The following is a 17,536-nucleotide window of genomic DNA, read 5'->3' on the forward strand; positions in this document are numbered from 1 at the left end:
TGAAACTAGTGATCATTCGGGGTATGTGCGGCCTCCTCCGGTCCCTCGGAGTCTCAACAGTGACATCTCGTTCTTTGGTGTTGGTGGGAAGCAAGCAGTGTTCTACATTGGACAGTCTGCACGGGTGAGCTGTCATCGCAGTTACCGAGCACTTTGTAGAACAAAAACGATGTACAAAACTGTGCTCCATAGAAATTCAAGATGATATTTTCATTCATAGTTATCCTTCAATATTTAGATGTTTTTGTAGTCTTGTAATGCTTTTGTAATGGTGAGATTTCATGCTTAACCAAACTTTCAGATAATCACCAAGCCAGCAGCCTCCCCCGATGTGCATGAGTTTGTCATGTCCAAAGAGGACTTTGAGCGGAAGGAAAAAAACAAGGAGGACATTTATTGTGGCGTCATCAGGAACAGAAAGGTGTGTCTGAAATGCATGCAGTTTCCAGAATAATTGACAATATTAAAGATATTAGGAATTTTATTTAATGTAAGAAACAAATCCTCAGAGATTTGAAAAGGAGATAACAGGAGCAGGCACAATATAAAAACCCTTAATGCACATAATGAACATAATGATGTTAACATGGTCTCTTAATCCATACAAATGCAGTTGCCATGCTCATGAGTTTGTATACACTGGCAGAATTAGTGAAGCTAGTGCAGAACCCGTTCACAACATGCCTCCTGTATACCTACTGTAGAAAACAGGTAGCCCAATTACATGCCCACAGGTTGGCCTTCCTTAGAAATAGGACGATTGTAGGAAAAAACATAATTCAACAATGCTTGTGATAAACAAGCAGCAAGCATGATTTAAGCATAGATGCATTTTCATGTGAATCATCACATTTCTTGGTGGTGTTCTGAGAAAAGACGAGCATCCTTTTTTATACAGATCAGTATATTAAAGGCCTAACAGTAATGTCTGTTTTGAGTTAATGTTATGGTTCATCTAAGAACTTGGTGACAGAAGATGGAATGGTTGTGGTATGATTCATTTTCACATGAAATTTGCAACGGTGTGACTCTCCAGAAACAGCGTATGACATCAGAAAAGTCACAGTCTGTATCTCTGTGTCTATAGCTGAAGCTGCCAGAGTAGCCTATCTCTGAATCTGAATGCTTTTTATGAGTGTGCCATTCTAAAACCATCCTTAGATTTATGACCTAGCAGTTGGAGTTGTTGTTGCTTGTTTCAATTCTGGACCATGTAGTTGGTGTTGTTTGTTTATGCAAAGCTCAAAGGCAGACCAAAACTATTCAAAGTTTAGTGGCAGTTTATGAAAGCATAATTTGCAGAATGCTATGCAATGCCACAGACTGAGAATACAACTGGAGCTAAGCATATTGGATACAGAAGTCACAGTGACCTCAACAAAGAAGTTGACCATAACCTTGGCCTGCAGACTGGCTCACATATAATAATTTACTCACACAATTCTCTCTCAATCCATGCTTCCCAGATATTTTTCACTTGTACAGTCAGTGAAGTATTTCAGACCGTCTGACAGGGTTTACACAAAATGACAAGCTGTTGTGAATGTTCTCATGTATTTTCAACTGGGTTGTTGCTGTTGCTGTTGCTGCTGCTGCTGCTGCTGCTGCTGCTGCTGCTGCTGCTGCTGCTGTTGTTGTTGTTGTAGTTGTTTCTTTGCAAAGTCCTCTCGTACAGCTGGTTGTCTTTGTGCCCCTCTCAGCCTGGCGACTGTGCCCATATTGTGTCGGAGGAGGAGCTCTTCCTGCAGGCCCTTATTGCGGAGGAGGAAGGCAAGGAGAGTTTCACTGCAGTGGTCATCACTGGTATCCAGTCAGACCACATCACCTACCTCAAGCAGCATTTTGATCTGTGGACCAGAGAGTTGGCGTGAGTCACAGACACAGATGGCCATACACGCATGCACAGTGCACTTTGACTACGTACATTGTAATGTACACTTACAAGGAAGCTACACCAGGCGCGTAACTGAAGCGTTTCTTCGTGACTCTTATGCTGCAGCAGTTAATAATCACTATAATCAATGGAAGTAGCTACACCAAATGCAACAGTGGCGCGTAAATAGACCAGTCTTCTAAAATGGATTTTACATGTTGCGAACAACGCTTCCGTTACGCTGCTGGTGCAGCTGATGTATGCTCGAGTGAGCTTGAGCTTGAGCTCAGACTTGAGTCCTGAGTCAATGTCATCTTCTTTTGAATTGAATTCTTCTCTTTTCTGTTAAACTAATATCTTTGTCCTTATTTCTCACAGCCACATTTATCATTATTATGTACATGGCATCCATGGAAATGATATGAGACAGTCTGCTAAGAATGTTGAAAAAGAGTCAAATGTTGACATCAAGGTAAGATGCGTGCACTTTTGATTAATCAATTCAGTTCAATGTAAACCGAGTGGAAATATCTGTACCATCATTTCTTGAGACCCATTTGTGAGCAAGTGTGCCTTGTTACTCATTAGCATACAAAGCAAAAATAAATGGCAATAAGGTGTTTATAATTCATTTCACATGTCCATAAATATTATTTAGGTTATTGGAAATCTTTTATGAGATGAGTTTATTTATCCTTTCCAGTGTGACAATTTGTGAGATGATTTTGTAATTTCTCACTAATGATTCCCTTTGTCCCCCTCAACCCCCTTTCACTATATTTCCTTCCTTCCTTCTTAGATCTCTCTGGTGGAGAAGTCTGGTAAGCAGTCACGTCGTGTGAACCTGCGCGACGTAGACTACGACATGCAGACGCTCTACATCAATTCCACCTCGGCCTCCTTTGAGTTCCGCGCCCAGGCCCAGGGAGAGGCCACTGTGGAGGGGCTCATCCGGTACCACCCGTTCCTGTACGACCGGGAGACCTACCCCCAGGACCCCTACGCCAGCCCAGGTGACATGTTTCAGCTCAACAGTTTCAATTTTTCAATTTAATTTCACTTACACTGCGCCAAAACATTACAAATGTCTCATGGCGCTTTACAGAGTGTTAAACATTCTGAGAGAGCCCATGAGTAACAGGGGCGAGGAAAAACTCTAGAAATGCATATAGAGATGCATATAGGAAGAAACCTCGGACAGATCCACAACTCAACATCAACACTAAGCTACCACTTGAGCGCTCTCATCTTTAATGAGTCAGTGGTTAATCTTGATTTATTTCTTTTGTGAGTACTATTTAGTTTTGTAACTGTTCATTTTGTGCGTGTCTTTGTAGGCCCAGCCGATGAAGAAGACGATGAATGTTTAGTGTTGAATCCAGTGGGACGGGGCAAGAGGCCTATTTTTGAATGCTTCTGGAATGGCAGGCTGATTCCTTACACCACTGTAGCTGAGTAAGCTGCCAGCAGAGTCCAACATTGATATAGGAATTCATATAAGCCTGGTACATGTCTGTGGGTTTGTGCGTGTTTACATAAACGTGTGGCTTCTTTGCACAGGTTTGAGTGGTGTGCATGCCCAAAGAAAGCAGGATCCGTACCAGCAGAGTGCTACAATCGGATCTCGGGTGTTCTGTTCACCAATGACTGCTTCCCTGTCAGCACCAACAAGCTCACCTTCATGGACCTGGAACTGCAGCTGCGAGACAGGGAGACCATCTTCACCCGGGTCATCAATGGCCAGGTAACATGCAAACCAGGGATGGATTTTAGCCAAATGCGGGTGAATTTTGGCCTGCATAGTGCATAGCCTACTATTTTAGTTTTGTTACTACTGTGCATCGAGGGCAGGTCAATTATGAGTTCTAACAACAGCAATTTTAGTCATATTGCAACAATGGCAATAATCGTGATAATTTTGGTTACTACAATCATATCACATTTTCACACAGTATTTCTAGTGGCTGGTAAAAAAAGCTGAGTGGCTGGTAGATTTTGGAATGCACCAGCCACAAGTGAGCAAAATATTTAATTTCCATCCCTGATACAGACATGAAACCCCCCTGGTACACTCATAGCTGCCACAATTAGCTTTCCGTTGGTTGGACAAGTTTAGAACCCCTGGTTTCCTGTTCTTCTTCTTCTGTAGTTTCTGTTCCTACTTGAGTCTTTTCTCTTGCCCTCAGGACCAGAGAGTTAAGATTCAGAGGGAGTTCACCACTTGGATGAAGGAATGCCATGAGCAGTATGATAAGCAGGTACAGTATGTCTCTCTGTTTAGACCAAAGGAGTCTACAGCACGATGTAATTAAGACACACGGTGACCTTGAAATAGATTTCATCATACCTTTTCAGTGAGTTTTGAAGAAAATGCACTGACCTGACCTGACCTGTGGTGTGTGTGTGTGTGTGTGGCTTCTTTTTGTGTGTGTGTGTGTGTGTGTGTGTGTGTGTGTGTGTGTGTGGCTTCTTTGTGTGTGTGTGTGTGTGTGTGGCTTCTTTTTGTGTGTGTGTGTGGCTTCTTTTTGTGTGTGTGTGTGTGTGTGTGTGTGTGTGTGTGTGTGTGTGTGTGTGTGTGTGTGTGTGTGTGAGCAGATCAAGTTCACGGGATTCCATGGTGTGACCACCCGCTCAGACATCAGCACCAAGAGGCACCAGTATCCCTGGGCGCAGTTCAGCTCCATCAAATGGGATGGCAAGACCTACAAAGTGGGCCAACATGTGAGCCAAAGATCCTTCATTACTATCCGCTTTATTAACCCTCTCTGATGTGAGCCACCTCTGTCCTCAAGTGACTCTGCAATGCTCTCGCTAGGAGAGAACATTAGCATATTAACACAACATTAGCACAACAGTCACTTCACTGGGGAGGCTGTTTCTCAGAATTGTGCCTTTTCCACAAGCCATGTGTGCACTAACCTTCACTGTCACTTGTATTATGGCCGTCGTCTATTATCCCAGCAGTCGCACACCAGAGATGATGAAATAGTACGCCCAGACCAAATGTTCTTGGGAGATATTTTAGTTTGGGGGCAATGCTGCGCGATTGATTTATTCTATGCAGCATTGTTCTCTGCCATGTCAGCACTTTGTGAGCCTAAAGAGCAACATGTGCTGCTGCTGCTGCTGGCCACCAATATCACTTCTTGTGTCTTCCTATTTTATTGCTTCTGGTCTCAGAATGCTGCAGGATTGGAGGGTGTCCTTGCTGGGTAAGAAGTGTGTACCGTAGTTTCAAAAGGATGTGTTTGGGTGGTAGTCTGAAACCAGTGTCATAGCAACCAGTTTTTGCAGCACACAGCATTGCTTTTAAATATTTAAAACCGTGAAAGAGAGAATGGGAAGCATGCAGAGAATGTTGCACAGGGCAAATGTTCATAGAGGAAAATATTGATCTTCATGACTCATTGCAATGCGAAAGAAAGTGATTATGCATATATGCAGACATTTTAATAATTGATGCAGAAAATGTTTAGGCCAAGGCTACTTTGTTTTTTTTTTAACTACTGGTGGGAACATTTGTGAAGGGAATTGATTAAGCTCACACCACCACCAAAAGTCAGCGCAACGGTAGTGAAATTGATTCGTGATCTGGCCAGTTTATTGGGCTTTCCTTTTCCTTTGCCCATGTAGCCTACTTCACCCTTCCAAGAAGCTAAATTCTTGGAATTCTTGGTTGCTATTTATTTTTTCGGTAATGACACAGACAGGTGGGACAAATAGCCTAGCTGCACAACATAGGACGAATGTTGCCATTTGCCAGTGTATTTCAGACGTGGACTAAGCCAATCTTTCCATCACGTTCGCCACCGTCACAGATATGAAGTGAATAAAAAGTAAATTTATGGCTATCTATTGAAAAATTGCGTTCCAGGAGTAGCCTACACAATCTGTTGGGTCTTGTGATGACAGTCAGGTGTACTGACACATTAGTATTGTCATGTTTTAAACACATCATACAGATCAGACTTATTTTTGTATCCTAGGCTACTTCCTTTGTCATACTAGCTAAATACAACCCACACCCCCAATATCTCTAACATATGACAGGCTGCACATGAGTTTGATCAGCTGTATGTATCATGTTATATTTAGTTTTACAAGGGAATTTGTATTGTGCACCGAAATTTGTTTTAATGTGGTAAACTGTCCCACCATCACTCCACCCAAGACATCACACATGTCTGTCCTTAGGATTCCCCTGCCCCTGACACACACACACGTACAGGCTCCCTCTACTAGCACGACCCCAGGCAGTTGGGTTGGCCCCTTGAGCCGTGGATCTGCCCAAGGTTTCTTCCCCCCGCAACTCTTACTCTTACCCCCCTAAGCATAGTTGTTTCTTAAAAAGCAATGCTTACCCTAAATCAATAAATCAGTAGTCATTAGGCACTCTAATGCATTTTGAAAGAGATAGCTTCTGTGCTCACTGGCCATCTGCCCACTGCTCACTGGCCTTTTCCCTCAAGTGAAGATTCACACCCTTAATCTTGCAGTATGTTTCCTGAAACATCTTAAGTGCATTGACAAGTACTGTCTTTAGCTGACCTAAACACTATTGTTGTTTCTTAAAAAGCAATGCTGACCATACATGTAAATCAATAGTCATTAGGTACTCTAATGCTCTTTGAAAGAGATAGCTTGCTTGCTCACTGACCATCTGCTTACTGGCCTTTTCCCTCAGGTGAAGTCTGTGAAGACTCTCCCCGTGATTTTTGGCACCATTAAGGAGTTCTTGCTGTATGGAGACCATGAGGGTGATGTCTTTGCCACGGGGGGCTATGTCCAAATCGCCATGGTGAGGAAGGAGGCCACATCCTGTAATTTTACTCTACAGCAGCAAATTACTTGTTGTTTGTTGTTGCTGTTTACATGAGTATCTCTCGCCACTAGTGTTGTTTTTGGCGGCCTGTTTTGGTTTTAGTTTTAGTCTAGTCTTTGTGTCAAGCTGTCATTTTAGTTTTTATCAGTTTTAGTCACGTTCATACTCTTTTAGTCTAGTCAAGTTTTAGTCGACTAAAAGTATGAGCATTTTAGTCTTATTTTCGTCTAGTTTTAGTTGACGAAAACTAATGACTTTTAGTCTTGTTTTAGTCAATGAACATTGGATTTTAGCATCTTTTTATTAATGCAATTCTATTTAAAAGGGGTTGTGCCTCCATATACTGGGTAAGACTGTTTTTAGTGGCAGGCACTATAGCACCAGCGAACTCTGAAACTAGGACTGGATGAAATGTGCAGATAACGGTCTCCACTGATAAATATCACACTGGCTAACCTGGAAATGAGGTCCTATGTCCAAAATTCTGAACTACCCCTTTAATAGGAAATGATACATTTTGGTTAATTTTCATGGATTAAAAAATTACAAATATTACAGGTTACATAGGCACTGAACATTGACAGTGGAATCAGGTATGTTACACAGAGTTTGGTCTCCCCCTGTCACCATGAAAGGACTATTTGGAATATTCTGTAGACCTGCTGTTCCTTTTCTGAGAACAATTTAACTTAAGATCAAGTTGTCCTTAGGCTATTGAATGCTGTAAATGTGGATGCTATTTCACCATTAACTAGGTAGGCTATACGCGTGGTTACACACAGTTGTCATCTTAATGCAGTGTTTTGTAGCCTATAAAACGCATTTCACGTTCATCACAGTTTTGGTAGGCTACAGGCCTATGCCTCAAGTGATCGCTGCCCCTTTAAATGCGTGGGACTTTAAATTACGTTTTAACTCCATGCTGCTTTGTTGACGAACAGCACCATCTTTGATTCAGTCTTTCTACCGTTTAAATAAACGACACACGCGCACTTCTGTGGTTGGTAAGGAATTGTTTTCAATAGTTTTCTTGCAATTCCCACACAACATAGCCTACTAAGCCAAGGTTCCATTAAAAATGTGCTGATTAGAACTTCGTTGCTGATCGGTGGAATAATGTTATTATTGTGGGCTATATGACAGCGCCAGCATGAGCTGGACAGAAGCTAAACTTAATAAAATCTGCAGTTGCCTGTTAACATTTTCATCTGAATTAGATCTACTTGAGGAGGTGAGATAAGTAGCCTAGTGCAAAGTTGAACTGAGAGAGTTGCCAATCTAACAAACGTAGCCTATATTAGCTTCTATTAGCGATAGCGATAGGCTACATCTACCGCTCCTTTGCTACATGATCAAATATTATCAGATGAGTGACAGAAGCACCGGATATGACCAACAGGCCCACGAAAAACGCTGGTCCTCTGGTATGATAATCAGACCATGCAACCTGATGCGCCCCTGAAGTGAGACGCAGGAAACAGAAATCCTACTGCAAAATATTAACATGACTAAACGACACAAAATAATGTTATAACATTCCTGTCCTTCTGGTCTTCGAAAATGAAGAGAGATGTTAGCATGTTTTTTTTATTTTGTAAACCACATTTAGTCTCGTTTTTATTCGTCAACGATATTGCCTCATACATTTAATTATAGTCATCGTCACATGGCCAGCATTTACGTTGCGTCTCGTCTCGTTATCGTCACGTGAAAAAAGTTCGTTGACGACGATATTTAGTCATAATTTTCGATGACGAAAGCAACACTACTCGCCACATGTGCCTTTGTTTTCCTTCTGTGATTCCATAGCAACCAAAGGAGCTGTATGATGAAATCCGAACCATTCCTATCTTCAAGATTGACAGGCAGGCTACGGCAGCATCTATCAAGAAAATCATTGAAGATGAATTAGCCAAGTGAGGAAAATATTATTTGAATATTATATTAAATGAGTATAGTTGTGTCTGTGTTGAGATAACTATGCCTGTTTCTGGTTCTGCTCAGGCTACCCATAGAGTTGAGGGTCACCTGGCCTGAAGGGAACCCATGGTCTGACTACGCAACTAAGCCTGCTGGCACCCCGATGGGTAAACACAAACACAAACACATGCTCCCTTGCCCTTGCTCTGAGTCTCTGATTTCTTTCTTTCTTTCTTTCTCTCTGTCTCTTCACCTGTTTCTCTGAGTACCGTATTGGCACGAATATAGGACAACCCCCCCCCCAGATTTTTGAAAGAAAATATCATTAACTTTTTGTAGACCATCTTGCTTTATATATATATAGTATAAAAGACATTGGATGAATTAATTTATAGGCTGTTTAATACCATTTAGATTTAATCATGAGATCAATTTCATTCATCTTTTGGGATGCATTTATACATTAAATAAATTACTTATAAACTAATACAGTAATATGTTAATTGTCAGGAAAATCTTCCTAATATTATAAGACACAAGAACCACAAACAAGTAGTATAGGTTTTAGCAACGACTCCCGGCCGAGAGGAGAGAGTGACCAGAGAGGAGAAGTCTCCCCTCTCCAAAGCAGTCTCTGAGCTCTTCGACACAAGAAGGTTCTTCTATTAAAGAAAAGCACAGAGTAGAGCAAAGCAAGTCAGCATGACCTTCGGTCGAAACCTCCCTAAATTCATTGACATTTAGACAACATATCAAGTGAGTTGGCATGCACTGAGATACTTCCATCATACCATATCATTGACAATCATTTGTTCTATAATGTACTTCCATTGAAACGCATTGATTTTGACCTGACTTGATTTCCTTATTTCTGAGGTGATATGAAGTAATATCTAATATTCCCTTTGCATAGGCTTTTGGTTTCTAATATAGAAGCAAAATGCAGCAATTATTTTGAAGCTGACTGTACCTATCGTTCAGATTTAGTTTTCTAGAAATATATGCAAATTATTGCATATTTAGGTAAAACTGGTCTCATTTGCATATCTAAACATCACATTTAAGAAAACTTGCAATACAAAAAATATTTGCCTTCATGTGAGTAAACAACTGTGAAAGTTTCAATTTGATATAGTTTAAAATGTTACCCATTTCACCAGTAGTAAATCCCAATGGCAAAATGCATTGGAAATTGCTACCTTTGACCTTGAATAAAAGTATGTTCCACTAAATATAAATGGGTAGATTTTTAATATGTGATGCAGGAGGGTTTAAGGATCAATAAAAAGTATGAACCATTACTATTGCAATTAGTTTAAGTTTTGGCCCTTTTTTGAGCTAAATTGACTGGTATGGCCTATAAGGCTAGTTGTGAAGTTGGTGGGTGCGTTTAGCTCTTTAGCAATCTCCAAATAGCCTCCATAGCTCCTTCTCACTTGTTGGTTAACTATACCTACTTTTTAAACCAAATTTGCTCGAGATGATCTCTTGGTCTCTCCATCATTCAGGCTTGTGCCACTGTTGTGAAAAATAGCAATATGGCGCCATCTATACAGATTTTTTTTTTGTTTAGGCCCCGAATATAAGATGACCCCACTTAAAAAAAAAAAACCTTGTCATATATTCGGACCAATGCGGTAATTGTGTTGCTGTTTTCACACAGGTCCCATCCAAGTGGAGATTCTGAATAAGAAGGGAGAGTCCATCTCCAAGCTACCTGTAGCCAGCAACACTGCAGGGCGGAAGTTTCTCATGGAGCTCAAAGTCATTTGGCACTGTGAGTGTATCTGACACTTGGTTTAGGTTTTTGGTGTAGATCTACACATGAATCATCTATTGACATTGTAATGTTAGGTACTGTGACCATGATCATTCCTGTGATAGCTTTGGGTCTTTCAAGGGGGGTCTAAAGGCATATCTGTTCAACATGCACTTAGTTTATTAAGCGCTTCTTATGGGTTGTATGGGTTCTTATGGTTTGTATATGATGGTATTGTTTATTTTCATTAGGCCGTTGATTGAATTGACATTGCTGTTTATTATTGCTATTTTCCTTACTGTAGCCTTACCATTCCATTGTTGTTGTTATTATATGATTGAATGGACATGAATGTTATTAGCAATTCTCTTTTATATTCATTGTTTATTTTCATTGTTCATTTTCATTATTAATTACATTGACATTGCTGTTTATTATAGCTATTCTCCTTAATGTAGTCTAAAACATTACATTTAACTATTGTGTTGTTTTTTATTTAAATGTCGCTTTGGAAAAAAGTGTCTGCCAAATGAATCCCACAACCATAACCATAAACATGATTAAGTATGTCTGAGTGGATGGTTGTGTGATGCTGTTTGTCTGTACATCTTTTTTCTTCTCTCAGCCCCCAAAGGAGATATCCAAACAAATTCTCACATCGGGGTGTACTCTGCCAAATGGGACTACTGGTTTAAAAAAATGGGTAAATCATTGCTTTCAGTGCCATTAAAAGAAAACAAGTTGTTATAAAGTATATATTTTATGTACTAAGCCAAATGCTTCATGATGACGTGTTGTTGGTTTTTCTGTAGAAAATCTGAACAAGCTGGGGAAGTACACGCTCCATCTGCAGACGGTACTTAATGAGAACAACTCGAGCGTGTGGGCTGGCCAGCAACTGCCCCACTACACTCTCAACTTCACCTTAACAGGTACTTTGCTGCACTTCATGAACTAGACCGTTGTTGGGACGCTCAATGGTGTTTTTTGCCCCCAACGGCACCTTCCAGGCAGCACAGCCTAAAGGCTACTACTACCTTTACCCTATTCCTAACCTTAACCCCCTCAACCCTCATCCTACCCCTAAACTGAGGGGAGTAGTGCCTTGAAGGCAGCGCTGCCTGGAATGCACCATTGAGGGCAAATAATACCAAAGACCTGTCGGGACAGTTTAGGCTGGGTGAACCCTGTCTGACATGCCGGAGAATTTGGATTTCGCCTGGCAGCTCAAGCTGGAAACCTGCACATCTATCTCATCTGATTCCTGTCCACAACCTTTGTATTGGGTTCAGTCACAAACTAGCTTATCCAAAAGACGCACCTGGATCATTGGTGTGATTGGTTGAAGGACTGTCCGAGCGTACGGAGTCATTATAACTATGCCCATTGATCACGCCTCTTGTGCAGTAGAAATAAAGCACAGACTCCCCAGTTAGTGGTCCAGTCTATATCAGTTGTTAACATGAATATTTTTCATGTTCACATCTGGTTGATCAGATTGTTTTGCATTTTCCTTTCAGAGGGTGATGCGGAGACATTTTCAGTATGCGCCGTGTCCTCGCCTCTCCAGGTGGGGGCGCCCTTCTCTCTCTCGCTTGAGCTCAAAGATGAATTTGGGCACCCGGCCCGTCCCCCATCCGACCTGAAGCCAAAACTGGAATGCAGGTGTGTGCCTTTCCATCTTTCCCTCTGGCTCCTCCTGTCTCTACTCTTCCCCCCATCAGTCTGTCTTACACACAGTCCTGCAGCTGTGCTTAGATGAGTAAGTGGACACTGTTATATGAATGGTGTGTGTGTGTGTGTGTGTGTGTGTGTGTGTGTGTGTGTGTGTGTGTGTGTGTGTGTGTGTGTGTGTGTGTGTGTGTGTGTGTGTGTGTGTGTGTGTGTGTGTGTGTGTGTGTGTGTGTGTGTGTGTGTGTGTGTGTGTGTGTGTGTGTGTGTGTGTGTTTCAGCACCCTGGCGGTGACTCATGAGGGCACTGCCGTCAACGGAACGACTTTCACCATCAAAGGTGTAAGAGCCAAAGGCTCATTAAAAACCAAGGTGAGAACGTATGTAGAATATTAATTTAATGTCAGATATTGATGAAATCTCGACATACTCACCATGAAATTATTTTGAATTATTTCATTTAAATGATAATGATGTAATGTGATGTAATGTAGTTAAGTCGAAGTCAGTCAGAAATATTGTCTTCTGTCCATTGTTTGATGTATAGTATCGATCAGGCCAGCCAAAATGAATGTACAGTAACTATAATACTATTAGTTGAGTTAATTGTATGTTTGTTGCCTGCAGGTTCACACATTGAAGGTTGTATTAGAAGGCCTCAAATATGACTCGCAGTCTGTGCAGATCAGCATGCTTCCGGGTAAGGACAAATATCACAGACATTGTCAAGTTTAAGTTCAAAGTTCAAAGTTTATTGTCATAATAGACACTAAAAAAGGATGGAGAGAGAAGGGGGGGAGGAAATCCCCCCCAAAATTACAAATTACAACTCAGCAAATTAGAATACCCAACACCATGGCACTCATCGCGTGTGTTGGATGCCAGGTCTCCCCCACACCCTGCGGGTTCTCCCAGAGGAGGAGCTGATCACCGTGGAGAACAGAACAGCCGTGAGCTTCAAAGTGGAGGTTCTGGACGAGTCCGAGAACATCACCACACACTCCAAACTCATCGTGCGCTGCCAGGTAAGTGTGTACTGCAGTATGTAGGAACACTTCAAATGAACTCCGTGCCCACAACATACCGTAATTTCACAACTTATTAGCCACGATTTATAGATTAATTTAGCAAAATGTCTTCAGCTATGAGGTTAATTCACAGCGGCAGTTGTATATGGTATGAATATGGTTTTGTTTCTTTTAACTTGCATAAAACACTGTCCTGTGGCTAATACAGAGGAAATTTCTGTTGTAATAAGCACACTCTCGTCTGTGTTTGCTCAAAAGCACAGATACTTTATTGAGGTTCATGGTGAATAACACACCACTGAATGCATTTCTTGTAACATACGGATAGTGTTAGATTCCCTCATTCCCTTTTCCAATTTCATGAAATTTAGTTATTTTATTTTTGGAATATTTCCAAGGAATTGCATCAGCTCACGAATTTGTATTAAGAGAAATTGCATCATTTGTTACGTTTAAGGAACATATGCAGCAGCGTTGTCATACTTGGCATGTTAGAAGACTTCACTGTCTAAGTCAGTGCCATGTTATACTATAAAGAGAGATTACGTACACTGAAGCACTTAATATGTGTGTGTGTGTGTGTGTGTGTGTGTGTGGTTCAGAAGAAGTCCTATGCTGAAAGTGTGTGTGTGTGTGTGTGTGTGTGTGTGTGTGTGTGTGTGTGTGTGTGTGTGTGTGTGTGTGTGTGTGTGTGTGTGTGTGTGTGTGTGTGTGTGTGTGTGTGTGTGTGTGTGTGTGTGTGTGTGTGTGTGTGTGTGTGTGTGTGTGTGTGTGTGGTTCAGAAGAAGTCCCGTGCTGAAAGTCAGGATGGTGTGTGTGTGTATTGTACCTCTGTCCTGCTGTGTTTAGCAGTCTTATTTGTATGCTTGTGTGTGTGTGCGTTGGCAGTTTGCTGGCGTGCCGGAGGTGCCACTGGAGGCGGTGGACTGCAGCAACACAGGGGCGGGGACGCTGCTGGGGAAACCCCTCCAGCTGAACATCAAGACTGAGCAGGTCATCACGGCAGAGTTTGACCTCCCTGTAAGTGTGTATGGTCCTTTTGGGCTCATTAGTAACCATGCCCTGCTTAGTGTTGTGTCCAGCAACGCGTTTATAGGCAGATGATCTCACACAAGTGTGTGTGTGTGTGTGTGTGTGTGCGCATGTGCCCTTGTGTGTCTGTGTGTGTGTATGTGTGCGTACGTGTGTGTGTGTGTGTGCGTGCGTGGGTGTGTGTGCGTGTCTGTGTGCGTACGTGTGTGTGTGTGTGTGTGTACGTGTGCGTGTGTGTGTGTCGTAGAATCACAAAGGAGTGGCGTGTGTGCAGCGGAAGCTGTGCGTGCTCCCCAGCCGCAGCGTGACCCGTGTGGAGGTGTTCCGGGTGGAGGCGCAGGGCGACACTCCGATGGTCATCAGGAATCTGGAGCGCATCGACTGGACCGCCGGCGACACCCTGGGAAGCCTCTTCTACAAGCTGTATGACGAGGGAGAGCGAGAAATTCCCATCAACCCAGAGCTCGCTCAAAAAATGAAGGTGCGGTAGATGAATAGAATAGAATAGAATATATACTTTTTTGATCCCGTGAGGGAAATTCAGTTCTCTGCATTTAACCCAATTTAACCGAATTAGTCAACACACAGCACACAGTGATCACACAGTGAGGTGAATCACACAACCCAGAGCAGTGAGCTGCCTGCCCAACCAGCGGCACTTGGGGAGCAGTGAGGGGTTAGGTGCCTTGCTCAAGGGCACTCCAGCCGTGGACTGGTCGGGGATCGAACCGGCAACCCTCAGGTTACAAACCCGAAGCCCTAACCAAGTAGGCCACGGCTGCCCCCAAAGTGTCTCTCGGAGTGCTCTCGGAGTGCTTTGCTAATGTTATTGTACAGGCAAAAACATTATATACAGTTTTTGACTTGCACTCTTAAGCAAGCAGTATGCTCCTCCGTGAACATCTGAGTGCGTGTGAAAGAAGTGCGTCATTGACGCGCAGTCCCAGTTGTTGGGAAGCACGCAGAACCCCCCACATGCGCCTTGATGACGCAGTTCTCGTTGCCCACTGCATGCATGGAGCACAGATGCGGGAGTGTGTCACGGCATTAACAGTTCGACTCATATCTTTGAGTTGGTGGAAGCAAGTGATGTGGCCTTGAGCCACACAGCTACCCACATGTTATCACTAAGTAAAATTGACCGTGTATTTTCTGCTTAATTCTTTATTGGCACGTTCGTCGCAAACATGCAAACATTTGCGGGGAATGTTAAGTTCATCTCTTGCTCTGATGAAGGCCTACTGTAGATGGTGGCCGAAACATGTTGCCTTTGTTTTTATGTTCAATTATGAACTAGCCTATTTATTAAAGCGGTTTTATTTATAAAGCCCAATTCACACCAAAGATTCCGACGCGACGAGACTGAGTTGCAGCGGTGTGAATTAGAAGTTGCACGTAGTTGCAAGCAGTCGCAAGCCGTCGCAGAGCATTACACACATTGAGTCGCAGTCGCAAGGTTTTAGAACGTCGCGGCTCGTCTCGTCGGGACGCTTTGGTCCGAACCCTACTTAAGAAGAGTGCCTTGGCTTCCTGCTTGTTTTTTGTCATCTCTGGCTGATAAGATAAGATAAGATAAGATGAACTTTATTGTCCCAGAAGGGAAATTTGTCTTGGGCATTACAGTGCTGCATACAACTGCTTGTCATAAAAACAAAACACCTATTCACGCATACCACACAGACAACACGCACGCGCAGACACAGACACGCATACCACACAGATGATGGCTGATGTGTGTGTGTGTTCTGTGTGTTTCCTCCCAGGTGAACTGGAGTGCCAACTTGAAGAGTGCAGACGTGGCGAAGGGGCGTCTGCCCTCGGTGTGTGTGCCCACTCTGGCGCAGGGCGAGCAGTTCTACCAGGTGGCGTTCCAGGGCCAGCCCTCGGTGGAGACCTCCTTCATCATCGTGTAAATGGCCTACGCCCTCTAAATGGGGTTTACACATAACTATTATTGTCATTTCCCAACTATTAGCTGCGGCTATACGTTGATTTTGCTACATGTCTTCAGCTATGGGGAAAATATTGTAATGCTGGATATTATTCTGTGTGTAATATTTGGAATTCTGTTGTTGGTTGCGCTCGTTAGAATTGCTAGGTTGTATCCTCATTGTATCGACATGTTATTTCTGCTTGAAATCCATTGTCCTTTTGCCAATGGTAAACTGTCCAAATATCACTGGCCATGCTTGCATTCAAGAAATTCTTTAATTTTGTTTCTCTAACCCTAATACTGTAGTTGGCTGACCCATTGATGCATTCCTATTGTGTGTGTCTGTGTCTGTGTCTGTGTCTGTGTCTGTGTGTTGTGTGTGTTGTGTGTGTTGTGTGTGTTGTGTGTGTGTGTGTGTGTGTGTGTGTGTGTGTGTGTGTGTGTGTGTGTGTTTTACTGGTATGCAGGCCTCGCCCCGATGAGCCAGATTGCCTGAAGGTGACACTGAGAGAGACGTCCGTCCGACTAGGAGAGCTGCTGGCAGGCAACATCAGTGAGTCGGAACCTTGTAATGTAATGTCTTCTCAAATCATTTGAAGAGGATGAAGCCCCTCTAACTGGCTTGTATTTTTGTCTGAACTCGACACACGATGATCATGATCATTCTCCTTTTGTTATGATATAATTATGTCAATGTTGCGTGTCTCTGTTCATAGATTTAGAGCTCACGGATCAGTATGGCAACAAGACAGATGCTTTGACTGCAGAATCGGTCAAAACTATCAGTGTGTCTGCCGATGGACTGGACGAATCCTCCATTGTCATTAAGTGGCAGGTATTGCAAGTCAACTGTTTTCTTTCACAATTAATATCTGCGTAAGATCTTTCCACAGACAGTCATTGTGCGTGTGTGTGTGTGTGTGTGTGTGTCCTGCAGGCGGTCACACAGTCTGTGTGTGTGCGAGGCCTGCGCTTCATTGATTGCCCTCCTGGACAGAAAGAGGTGCGCTTTGCGTGGCAGCGCTACGAGGAGTTTGTTCGCGTCCGAGTCAACGCTGGACGTCCAGCCAAGATCACCATCCAGGACGGCCCAGAAATGGTGAGTGACCCAACACTGCCCTTCTCCCTCTCAAGCTCTGTCTCAGTTTTATCCTCAGATTAAACACTTGGTGGAAACGCAGCCGTTCCCGTGTTGTTTCTGTCCCCTATCTTTAAATACATGTGTGTGTGTGTGTCTTGTGGGTAGCCCCTGCAGGTGCTGAACGGTCATGGTGTGGACACGCCGTTTGTCCTCCAGCTCTGTGATGACTGGGACAACCCCTCCCCTGACCAGCGCGTCGTCATAACGGTCAAGGAGCTGTCGCCGCAACTGAAGGTGACACTCTCAGCTCTCTGCTATAGTATTATGGGCTGTACTATTGATCTTCCATGTGTGCGTGTATTAAGGGTATAAGAACTGGCTTCACCCACAGTTGTGTGGGCTTGTTACTTTGACTTT

The 17,536-nt window shown here is 43.0% G+C and overlaps 1 protein-coding gene across 1 annotated transcript in view; it reads left to right on the forward strand.

The window, feature by feature from the left end:
- smchd1 (structural maintenance of chromosomes flexible hinge domain containing 1) overlaps window positions 1-17,536 on the forward strand; it is a 32,302-nt gene that overhangs the window by 4,400 nt on the left and 10,366 nt on the right. The window contains exons 6-31 of the mRNA XM_062520773.1: window positions 10-124; window positions 302-421; window positions 1,701-1,867; window positions 2,252-2,345; window positions 2,673-2,886; window positions 3,211-3,328; window positions 3,434-3,617; window positions 4,060-4,131; window positions 4,469-4,594; window positions 6,558-6,671; window positions 8,505-8,611; window positions 8,700-8,782; window positions 10,279-10,392; window positions 11,000-11,077; window positions 11,187-11,306; window positions 11,895-12,039; window positions 12,327-12,417; window positions 12,673-12,745; window positions 12,931-13,070; window positions 13,962-14,093; window positions 14,353-14,586; window positions 15,869-16,014; window positions 16,506-16,591; window positions 16,755-16,873; window positions 16,976-17,137; window positions 17,285-17,413. Coding sequence (XP_062376757.1) covers window positions 10-124; window positions 302-421; window positions 1,701-1,867; window positions 2,252-2,345; window positions 2,673-2,886; window positions 3,211-3,328; window positions 3,434-3,617; window positions 4,060-4,131; window positions 4,469-4,594; window positions 6,558-6,671; window positions 8,505-8,611; window positions 8,700-8,782; window positions 10,279-10,392; window positions 11,000-11,077; window positions 11,187-11,306; window positions 11,895-12,039; window positions 12,327-12,417; window positions 12,673-12,745; window positions 12,931-13,070; window positions 13,962-14,093; window positions 14,353-14,586; window positions 15,869-16,014; window positions 16,506-16,591; window positions 16,755-16,873; window positions 16,976-17,137; window positions 17,285-17,413 — 3,283 coding nt within the window. The remainder of the gene's footprint in view (window positions 1-9; window positions 125-301; window positions 422-1,700; window positions 1,868-2,251; window positions 2,346-2,672; window positions 2,887-3,210; window positions 3,329-3,433; window positions 3,618-4,059; window positions 4,132-4,468; window positions 4,595-6,557; window positions 6,672-8,504; window positions 8,612-8,699; window positions 8,783-10,278; window positions 10,393-10,999; window positions 11,078-11,186; window positions 11,307-11,894; window positions 12,040-12,326; window positions 12,418-12,672; window positions 12,746-12,930; window positions 13,071-13,961; window positions 14,094-14,352; window positions 14,587-15,868; window positions 16,015-16,505; window positions 16,592-16,754; window positions 16,874-16,975; window positions 17,138-17,284; window positions 17,414-17,536) is intronic.

Source organism: Sardina pilchardus, chromosome 19 (assembly GCF_963854185.1).
Source record: "Sardina pilchardus chromosome 19, fSarPil1.1, whole genome shotgun sequence".
Classification (NCBI taxonomy): domain Eukaryota; kingdom Metazoa; phylum Chordata; class Actinopteri; order Clupeiformes; family Clupeidae; genus Sardina; species Sardina pilchardus.